Here is a 10778-nt window from a genome sequence, read left to right as displayed (position 1 = left end):
TAGCCCCATTTGCAACGGAAAATCTTAATTACAACTTTACTTGCAACTCATAGGGATGATGGAAGTATGTTGGTTTTAAACTTGACTGACCACTAAGTTAATTTTCAGCTAGCTACGATTTAACAAATTCGATATAAATACTCTATGTTTACATGTTCACATTATAGATTTTTCATTCACGGTTTTCCTCTAACAATAATATTTTTGAAACTTATTAAAAGAGGCATGACTAATTCTCAGTCGACTGAGAAATTATCAGTCCGGTGATATCATCAACCAGTACCCATGTTGCAACTCATGACCCGCACAAATCACAAGGCAATCCAACTATCTGGACCTTTTTTTTAAGTTACAACCTCACTTGCATCTAAAAATTCTCAATTACAACTAATGCTAGCATGGATTATGACACACTCCTATGGTTTAGACGTCACCGGCCGGGAATTAAAAGGACCGATGCCATGGTGAATTCGGGATCGACGCGCAACCAGAATACTTTGTAGCCAGGTTCCACTGTATTGGGGACAATTAACGGAACAGAGACCAAACATAAACTAAACACGAAAAAGAGAAAGAAAAACACCCTGATCGCGCGTGTCTGGCCGCTCGTGATTAACAAGAGAAAACTAAACACGAAAAAGAGAAAGAAAAACACCTCGCGCTCACATGATCCATACTAGAGTTTTGCAGTTCACTGTTTAGCTAAGCCGGTAGAGAACTCCTTGACCGCTTGCCACTGCGCGTCGGCGAGCGACGCCCTGGGCCGGCACGACCTGACATGCTTGTACGCCCCGGCCGGCGTCATCCCCTTGTACCGCACCAGGTAACACATAACCACGGTGGCGCTCCGCGCCCGCCCAGCCTTGCAATGCACGTACGTCAATCGCCCACGCTCGGCGTTGCGGTGGATGAACTCGATGGCGCGGCGGAGGTCGTCGGGCTACGGCGCGTAGAGGTAGTCCCTGGTGGGCAGCACCAGGTTGTCCATGCCGTGGTCGGCGTACAGCGTCGCCGGGACGAGCCGCTCGTAGGGCTCGGTGAGCGTCACGACGGCGCGGACGCCGAGGTCGCGGAGCCGCGGCACGTCGCTCGGGAACGGGACGGCGCCAAGGAGGATGCTGGTGGAGTCGACGCGGTCCCACCAGTGGAAGCGGCTGGGGAAGAGGTGGTTCCGGGCCACGTTGTAGGCGAGGGTTGGGTAGAAGAGGACGCGGGCGCCCACGCCCACCGCCGCGCGCGCCGCGGCGCCGAGTGCCGTCGCCGATGACGACTCCTCGGCTTCCTTGTCGGCCACGCCGAGACCATCGTTGTCGTCGCCGTAGTCGCAGCACGGCTGCAGCTCCACTTCTTCCATGGGGTTGACAGGGAGGTCTCTCCGGAGCGCGCGCGTCCCAGATGAACTCGATCCTACACGCTGCGATCGGAACCCTCTGAAAAGAACGACACGAACAAGTATCTCCAAACCGGCATCTAATAAGGCCACAGGGGAGAAAGGAGAATAGCCCAGTCCGAATCGATTACGTGTTGGATGTGGAATCGGACATGGTCACGACCCCGGAACCGGAAGAATAGTTTGTGCCGATTATAGTTGGACGGGAGACCTCTATTTGTGTTCAACAAAAAAAATAGCACCCCGTCCCAATTTTTCTTTGGAACTGCAGCTGCACACAACGCAGTTGATCATACATATGCTTGACAAAAGCAACTTCACCAGAACCAGAATAGCTCTCCACCGGTTAATTAGCTGACCGTCGACGTACCATATGATTAGCCATATACTACATACTTGGCTTCTCCTCAGAGATAATAGCATTGTTGTCTTTGATCTAGACAGAGTGTTGTAGTTGAAACGAGGCATGTCTTCCAGTGACGCGCTCCTGTGCACCCTGTATTTGAAACGACGCATACCGTCCGGTGGTGCGTCCCTGTTGCATCGGCTGCCCCAAGCTGACCTGCTGCTCGTCTCTACTCCTGTCGACGTCGCTCATCATCGATGAGCATGTGCTATCATCGTCGGAGGCCCACCCTCCCGGCGGAGGCCACACGAAGCTTGGCTTTTGACGAGGCACCTCCGGCGGCGGCACTGACTTGACGATGACCTGCACCACGTCGGGCATGGTCGGACGGTCTGACGGGTTCGGGTTGCTGCACGCCAAGCCCAGGAGCAGCAACCGTGCGGCATCTTCGCCGGCGCCCATCTGCTCCTCCTCGTCCTCGGAAGCTGCAGCGAGCACGGCCGCGTCCACGCACTCCGATAGCCTCCCCTCGCGGTGGAGCCTCCATACCCAGTCGGTGATGTGCATGTCGTCGCTGTTCACCACATGATCATCATCCAGCGCCCGCTTCCCCGTGACGAGCTCGAGGATGAGCACCCCGAGCGCATAGATGTCCGTCTGCCGCGTCGCCTTGCCGCATATGGCGTACTCCGGCGCGATATAGCCCCACGTGCCGGCGACGCCCGTGGCGGAGTTCCTGTTGACGGCGACGGTGCAGGCCAGGCCGAAGTCACCCAGACGGGCGCGGAAGCTCGAGTCTAGCATCACGTTGCTTGCCTTGATGTCGCGGTGGAGCACCATCGGCTCGTACTCGTGGTGGACGTAGTGCAAGCCGATAGCTATGTCCCTGACGATCTCGTACCGAGTGGCCCATCGACGGATTGCTGCGCCAGTGCGTCGCCGCCCGTTGCTGCTTCCGCCGTTGCGACTGCCATCGGGGAAGAGATGCTGGTCCAAGCTCCCATTGGTCATGTACTCGAAAATAAGCAGCGGCTCTCCTTTGTTGTAAGACCACCCTGAAAAATGTGTTGGTACCTAGTTATGAAGAATTAATGGATTTGTAATCGAAGGATTCGCCATTTCTAAACCAGTGTCAGTCACAGTTTCAAGTTTCGTGCTAGATCTTTATTCCCAACTCTATATAGAACCCAAAAATACTGCAGTGCAATTTACTCAAATGTAGGTTTAAATTGCAAAGCAGAAGTACTCGGCAACATCTTCTTCAGACTGAAAAATAAATTTCTATGTAAAAATGAATACATGCAATGTAGCATTACCATGGCAAATAATATATAAACACACTTTTCTTTGTTTGTTATGTAAAACATTAATAGAACCAATCAGCATGTACTTGCATCCAGGGGCGGAGCTAGAAAAAACTAACCCTGATGCACAACTATGACATCGTTACAATAATAGATCTGCGTGTTGAAACACGTCTAGATACATTTATCTCTAAATAAATCTGCGTTAATTAATTTAAAATGAAAGGAGAAATAAATAATATAATAGTAGTAAAGCGTTCGCATATTTTTAAAATTGGGCATATGTGAAAGTATTCTCATTTCTTCCTCCATACAACAATGAATTTAGCCACCGACATGAATACATTTCGACGAAACATAAACTCTTGGAGCGGTGGATTATTTTGTTCTCGCAATGATGTTTTCTTTTGAGAATGAACGTTTCCACGTACATTGATTTGGAAAATGCTAGTCACTTAGAAACATGTAAGCACTAAATAAGCTACAAACATACACAATATATGTATGATCAATAGTGATTTATTGTCAAAGAGGAACAAGCAAATAACATATTTTCTACTTTCTGGCTAATTTGTACATATATAAATGAAATTTAAATAAGCAAAGAGTTCAATTAAATTAGAGAATATAAATTTACCAGTAGATGGATAAATGAGGAACTACGGCCTCGTATGTGCTCTGTGGAAGCCTAAGATAGGACCTAGCCGCCTAGGCCTACTGATTCGATCCAAAAATCTACGACACTCCATGTTTCAGTAAATTGGTTGAGGCATGACCATGGGGCTACTCGTGCACAGCAGCAGTCCCTACTTGTCCATCGCCTCCTGGCTCATTAATCAACCGAAAACGCAAAGCCGAAAGCAGAAGGGCGTGGATTGATTTCTCATGCTATTCACAAAAAAAGAGAATTTCTCGTGGTCGTGAATGCTAGTATTGGCTCTTTGGGCTTTGTATGTTCGCTACTACACTTAAGGAGTACAAGGAACCTCAAGTGGAGTAGAGCCCGAAATCGTTAAAAAAAGGTCACCTTTGCGAAGGGAAGATAACTCGTTCCGCTTGCGACAAGTGGTGCGCTGTGGTGCCAGGAAATACCTAGGAAGTGGTCTCCCTGTTCGCCACGTGTCGCAAGGGGAAACAAAATGGGGATGAAAGAGGAGAGAGAAGACAGGGGGAGTTACATTGTTTCAGTTTCTCCCTTTATTTTTGTAGATTTGTTTTTTCAAAATGAAATATCTTTAGAATCATAAGTCCAAATTACGATCCGTTTTCACTTTTCAGATTCTTTCGTCGGGATCTTCAAAACTAGATCTCATGTTGATAGGTTTCAAAATACTTTTTTTCCGTACTTCCAATACTAGTATTGTTGTTCTTGTGGTGTGTACCTAACTGTACTCGTGTTTCAACTGATAAGTACTTCTGCTTTTAGTGTATTTGATTTGATGTAGTTTTTCCCTTTACCCAGTAATTGTACTTACTCATGTGCGCTACTGTACCTGCGCTTATGTATCAGTACTTCCTCACATGCGCGACTGTACTTATGTACCTGTAGTTGCTTGTGTGCGTCACTGTACTTCTGTAACTGTATTTGATGCAGTTTAGTACTCGCTCGTGTGTCGGTTTAGTACTCGCTCGCGTGTTCACCCGTACTTACCCTGTTTAGTACTCGCACGTTTGTTACTTTAGTACTTGCTCGTGTGTCTGGTTATTACTTGCTCGTGTGTTGGTTTAGTGCTCGCTCGTGTTTTCAGACATACTTACTCGGGTTAGTACTCGCTCGTGTGGGTACTTGTACCTGCTCGTGTGTCACTTTGTATCTGCTGGTGTATGGTGGTGTGTACACCTGTAGAGTTTGTAGTATGCGGTGTACTTGTCTTTTTATTGTATTCTACCTATCTAGAGCAAGAAAAAACAATCAGATGGATGCATGCAAGCTAGGTACCGATCAATCCATGCTCGTACCTACCCATGCGCCCTCGTACTCATGGACTCACGCGTTTGGTACTCGCGCTTGCTTTCGGTCGCGTTTGGTACTCGCACGCACCGACATACGTATCCACGCGCCCACGCCCGCTCGGTAGTAGCGCCACGCGTCGCTCGGGGACGGTTCGGACCTTCCCAAAGGTCAACCTCTAGGTAATATTCTAATTAATGATGAAGGATGGGCCATGCCAACAAGGCCACGCCCAAGCTAGAAAGGCCCACATAGTGGGCTAGATGTAGCGATACCTAATGCACGGGTGCCCTAACCTAATCCACTATGTCATTAATTCGAGGGGTTCTATACGTCGACCATGTAGATGTACATCACCCACCCCACACCTAAGCAGATAGGTTGAGCCAGCCTAATCCCTTCTTTCCCTTACTTTGTTTTCCTTCTTTCTTTTCTGTTACACACCCCAAGCGGATATGTTGAGCCGGCCTAGTCCCTCCTTTCCCTTACTTTGTTTTTTCTTTCATTTCTATTGTTTTTTTAGTTTTTTTGTATGTTTACAAAATTTGTGATCTTTTAAAAACACGAACAATTTTAAATCAAGATTTTTGAAAATTTGGTTATTTTCCAAATTTGAACATTTTTATTAATAATTTTTTTAAAAATGATTTTGTTTGAAATTAGAACATTTTTCATAGCTAAACATTGTTTCAAAATTTATTTTTTCTGAAATTTGAACATAATTTGAAATTGAACATTTTCAGATCAGAACATTTTTTAAATTTAAATATTTAGGAATCAAAGCATTTCCTAAAAAAACAAACATTTTTTGAAGGAATAAAAGAAGAAAAGAAGAAAAAGTAGGGCAGAAAAATGAAAAACCGAATAGAAAACAAAAAAAACAAAGAAACCAAAAGGAAAACCAAAACATTTTTGTGGGCCTAGCCCAAAAAGAACCAGGGGGTGTGTGGCACCCTGTCGGCACCGACCCATGCGGTGCATAGGATTCGCCGATTAATTCTCCTAGTCGGTACTAAAACAATTTGTCCATGATGAATGGCGTACCTTACTGTATGTCACCCCCCCCCCCCCCCTTCTCGCGGGTTTGACACATCTGGAGATCTTACATTATAAAATTTTATGTGTTTGGCCTTCCCCCGAAGAACTCCTAAATTTCGTTTTGCCCCCCCCCCCCCCCGGCCTTGGCAAGCTCTGCCATTGTCCCTATGTCTGTGCATCAGGGTGCCATCACGTAGCTCCGCCCCGTTCGTTCGTCCACACATGTTGATCCGGCTTACTATTGTTCATATTCAATTTGTAGTGTGGCCGAATCATGAGAACACTATAATCTTACCTTTGTGTCATCCAAGTAAATTCTTCAGAACCATCAAATTCAGAAAACATATTTTGCGCGATTAGGCATTGGAAGTAAGAACTGATATTCCTAAGCATAATTAATGCACAATTAGTGTTGAATTTAAAATACTAAGATGGTATATCATCAGTCTTAGTATGCAACTAAAACTTAATTTGCAAGGGGGTCTAACTCAATTCATGAGCCATTAGACTGGAGTTGGGCGTACGGTTCAGGATGTTTGGATTTCCAGCCCGTGTGCCTTTTGCATTGTTGTAAAGAATAGTACAATCAAGATAATTCGTGTGTTTTCTCATTGAAAAATATTTAAATTGTGATTCCCTAGCAAGTGAAAGCCAGTCTTTGATCCAATCGTGTCATGATATGCCCAAAAAGTTAAGAATTTTTTGTCCAAATTAATTGACAATTGGTACTAGAATCAAAAGTGGACTACGATAATTAAATTATTATGCCGGAGGGAGTACTAAATACTACCTCCATCCCAAGGCTTAAGCATATATTTTTCTCAGAAAGTCAAACTATGTTAAGTTTGACTAAGTTTTTATCAAAAATCATTAACATGAAAAAGTACAAAATCAATATCATTAGATAGATAATGAAATATATTTTCATATATGGTACCTACAAAATATCATATTTGTTCATAGATTCTTCTAAAAGTTTGATCAAACTTTAATTCATTTGACTTCCTGAAAAAAAAAAATAAGCCTTAAATCTTGGCATGGAGAAAACATCCACTCACCAACGAGTGGGACGATGTTCTTGTGGCGTAAGCGGTTGATGATGCTGACTTCGGCAAGGAAGTCCCCGTAGCGGCGGTTCTGCACTTCCCGGGTGAACCTCTTGACGGCGACGTCCATGGGCCACTCCGTTTTGGAAGCGGCGGCAGGGAGCGTGCACCTGTACACGGTCCCGAAGCCGCCGCCCCCCAGCTTCATGCTGTCGTGGAAGTTGCTGGTAGCCTTGTTGATGTCGGCGAATTCCACCTTGGTGGGCATCCCGGGGAGGCGCTCCATGGACTTGGCGAGCTGGTTGAGCTCCTTGTGCCACCTTCGATACCTCGAGTTGAAGTAGCACATGACGGAGACAGCCACCATGGCGGCAGTGGCTACAGAACCGAGGATGGAAGACAGTAGCGTCACCCTCTTTGTCAGGAAGCCTCCTTTAACAGGGTAGTCAGGGAGGCTGTCGACGGTGGCGCTGAAGTGGACGCCTCTAAGTCGCTGCTCCAGCGTCGAGAGGAGGCCGAAATGGACGAACGGGGACGTCGGGGAGACGACGCTGCCGATCTCGAATTGCGCCTCGGCAACGGCGCTTGCAGGCTTGGGCTTGCCGTCCACATCTACGTACACCGAGAGCCGTCCGTCACGGTGGTAGTCGATCCACACAGAATAGTTGGAGGCAGCTGGGTAGATGATGATGTCCACGCCCACGGAGTTAGCCTGCAGCATTCCGATCGCCGCGTAGACATCTCTATCGGAGACAGAACCGGACCGGTACGTAAGGTTGGAGAGGTTGAGTGCGTAGCCAATACTGCTCACCGACAGCAGTTGCTTCGCCAAGGGCAAGGAGTCGTTTACCTGTTGAAAATCAAGGGCGTCGTCATGGAGGATGAGTAAGGAGAAAATACTGTTTCCCTCCGGTGTCGTCTGGTTCCGCATGAAGATGGTGACGTTGAACGACGACTCGTCGACCCCCAACCCGTCGGGGCGCCTTCGACAGAGTTCTACCATGGGATTGATGGTGGACAACACGCGAGTGCTGTTCGCGTTGGCGTCGGGTAGCTTGTCGAGGGGCATCTGTACAAGGCCGGAGTCTTCGCCGACCAGAAGGACGCCATCCGAGTCCTTCATGATGTAGTTACTCCGCTCCTGCTCGGAGCCTGGGCACGACCCCTCCTTCGCGTGGGAGAAGAAGATGATCGATGGAAGGAGAATGATACAAAGACATGGGACTAGCAGCTTGAGTTGGATGGCCATTCTTTCACCACCTTAGGCACTCATTAAGTTTGCTTTATATACTAGCTACTCCTTAGTCTGCGAGGGCAGGGAAATGCTAGGGTGCACTCCCACAAGTCCAGAAAATAATACTACCTCGGCTTATAAAAGGATGTTGAATGTTTGACTAAACTTGAATGTATCTAGACATTTTTTAAGTCCCTAGATATATTCAAATTTGGACAAACCTCCACAATTCTTTTATAGACGGAGGGATTATTATGAGATTTAGTCTACAAACTTACCTGCATGGACCAACTCTAACGATTCACACGTGGCTCTTGCATGGTAGTTTGGATCTAATTGATAACCAAATCATGTACTTTTTCTCCCTCTTGTCCCATAAAATTATTTTGCACTCAGCCAGTCTGCGATACCGGCCAGATGCTGTCTAACTACAACAGACTTGTTTTAATGAAGTTGAATGAAAAGATGGGGCAATTGTCAATGTAGCGTCCGGAAATGTCCGCGCGCGTCTGTTTGCGTCGGCCGAAATGGTCGAAATCGACCGCGCGTCCGTTTGCGTCGGCCGAAATGGTCGAAATCGACCGCGCGCCCGTTTGCGTCGGGGTGGCTCCAGCGGCACGACATATTTTTTGGCCGAATCATTTTTTTAAACACGAAAACATAATTTACATAGTTTAAACATGAAAAAAAAGCCCTAACGCCTACTGCTGCTCGTCGTCGCTGTCGAGCACGATGAGCTCCGGTATCGCCCATGGGCAGTTGCCAGCCGGGGGAGCGTACGCCGGGCGCGCCAGCGGTGCTGCAGGTGGAGGCGCCCAGGGCTGCGGCTGTGGCGGCGGTGGAGGCGCCCAGGGATGCGGCTGTGGCAGCGGTGGAGGAGGCGCCCAGGGTTGCGGCTGTGGAGGAGAAGCCCGGGGGTTGTACTGTTGGGATTCGTAGCATAGAAAACAAAAAATTTCCTACCGCGAGAACGCAATCCAAGCCAAGATGCAATCTAAAAGATGGGAGCAACGAGGGGATGAACGAGACTAACCCTTGAAGATTTCCAAAGCCTACGAGAGGAGGCTCTCGTTGCTGCGGTAGACGATCACTTGCCGCTTTCAAAAGCGCGTAGAAGATCTTGACGGTGCCACAATCGGGCAGCACCTCCGTACTCGGTCACACGTTCGGTGTTGATGAAGACGACGTCCTTCTCCCCGTTCCAGTGGGCAGCGGAAGTAGTAGATCCTCCTCGGAATCCCGGCAGCACGACGGCGTGGTGGCAGTGGTGGTGGAGAACTCCGGCAGGGCTTCGCCTATGCGCTGCGGGAGTATTATGTGGAGGAGGAGAGGCTAGGGTTTGGGGAGAGGGGGTGGATAGGGCGCCGGCCATGGGCAGCCCTAGGTGATGCGGCCAAGAGTGGCTGCCCCCTCCCTCTCCTCCTCATTATATAGGTGGAAATCCCCAAGAGTTGTAGTCCAAGTCTTCGAATAAGACCCCAACAACAAAACCTCCCATAGGTGGGAAACCTACTCAAGGGGGGAGTCCTACCCAAGGTGGGACTCCCACCTTTCCTTTAGGTGGGGTGGCCGGCCACCTATGGTGGAGTCCACCTGGGACTCCACCCCTTAGGGTTTGGCTGTCCATGCAAGGTGGAGTCCCTCCGGGACTCCACTTTCCATGGTGATTTCTTCCGGACTTTTCTAGAACCTTCTAGAACCTGCCATAAATGCACCGGATCATTTCCAAACTTAGAATATGACTTCCTATATATGAATCTTATTCTCCGGACCATTCCGGACCTCCTCGTGATGTCATGGATCCCACTCGAGACTCCGAACAAAACTTCGAACTCCATTCCATATTCCATATCTACTTAAACGACATCAAACCTTAAGTGTGTCACCCTACGGTTCGCGAACTATGCAGACATGGTTGAGACCTCTCTCTGACCAATAACCAATAGCGGGATCTGGAGATCCATAATGGCTCTCACATATTCAACGATGACTTTAGTGATCGACTGAACCATTTACATACGATACCGATTCCCTTTGTCACGCGATATTTTACTTGTCCGAGGTTTGATCATCGGTATCTCTATACCTTGTTCAACCTCGTCTTCTGACAAGTATTCTTTACTCGTACCGTGGTATGTGGTCTCTTATGAACCATTCATATGCTTGCAAGCTATTTAGACGACATTCCACCGAGGGGGCCCAGAGTATATCTATCCGTCATCGGGATAGACAAATCCCACTTTTGATCCATATGCCTCAACTCATACTTTCCGGATACTTAATCCCACCTTTATAACCACCCATTTACGCAGTGACGTTTGATGTAATCAAAGTACCCTTCCGGTATAAGTGATTTACATGATCTCATGGTCGAAAGGACTAGGTAACTATGTATTGAAAGCTTATAGCATATAACTTAATGACGTGATCTTATGCTACGCTTAATTGGGTGTGTCCACTACATCATTC

At 47.6% G+C, this 10778-nt stretch overlaps 1 protein-coding gene and 1 pseudogene across 1 annotated transcript; both read right to left on the bottom strand.

Annotated features, from left to right (window-relative positions):
• Positions 1–691: 691 nt before the first annotated feature.
• LOC127346652 (phosphatidylglycerophosphate phosphatase PTPMT1-like) lies at positions 692–1354 on the bottom strand (annotated as a pseudogene).
• A 252-nt stretch (positions 1355–1606) lies between these two features.
• On the bottom strand, positions 1607–8324 carry LOC127346650 (L-type lectin-domain containing receptor kinase IX.1-like). Its single transcript, XM_051372927.2, has 2 exons — positions 7088–8324; positions 1607–2791 (listed from the first exon to the last, which is right to left on the bottom strand). The coding sequence occupies exons 1-2, from the start codon at positions 8322–8324 to the stop codon at positions 1827–1829; spliced, it is 2202 nt and encodes a 733-aa protein (XP_051228887.1). The 3' UTR covers positions 1607–1826.
• Between the last annotated feature and the right edge of the window lie 2454 nt (positions 8325–10778).

This window comes from Lolium perenne, chromosome 4 (genome assembly GCF_019359855.2).
Source record: "Lolium perenne isolate Kyuss_39 chromosome 4, Kyuss_2.0, whole genome shotgun sequence".
Lineage (NCBI taxonomy): Eukaryota > Viridiplantae > Streptophyta > Magnoliopsida > Poales > Poaceae > Lolium > Lolium perenne.
The sequence above is the reverse complement of the archived record's forward strand: the minus strand, read 5'-3'. Positions and strand labels throughout refer to the sequence as shown.

Bases quoted from the DNA above. Each gene is read 5' to 3' on its own strand.
- LOC127346650 (XM_051372927.2), bottom strand. From the start codon at position 8,324: ATGGCCATCCAACTCAAGCTGCTAGTCCCATGTCTTTGTATCATTCTC. The intron at 2,792-7,087 runs GTGAGTGGATGT...CACATTTTTCAG, and splicing joins GAACATCGTCCCACTCGTTG to GGTGGTCTTACAACAAAGGA.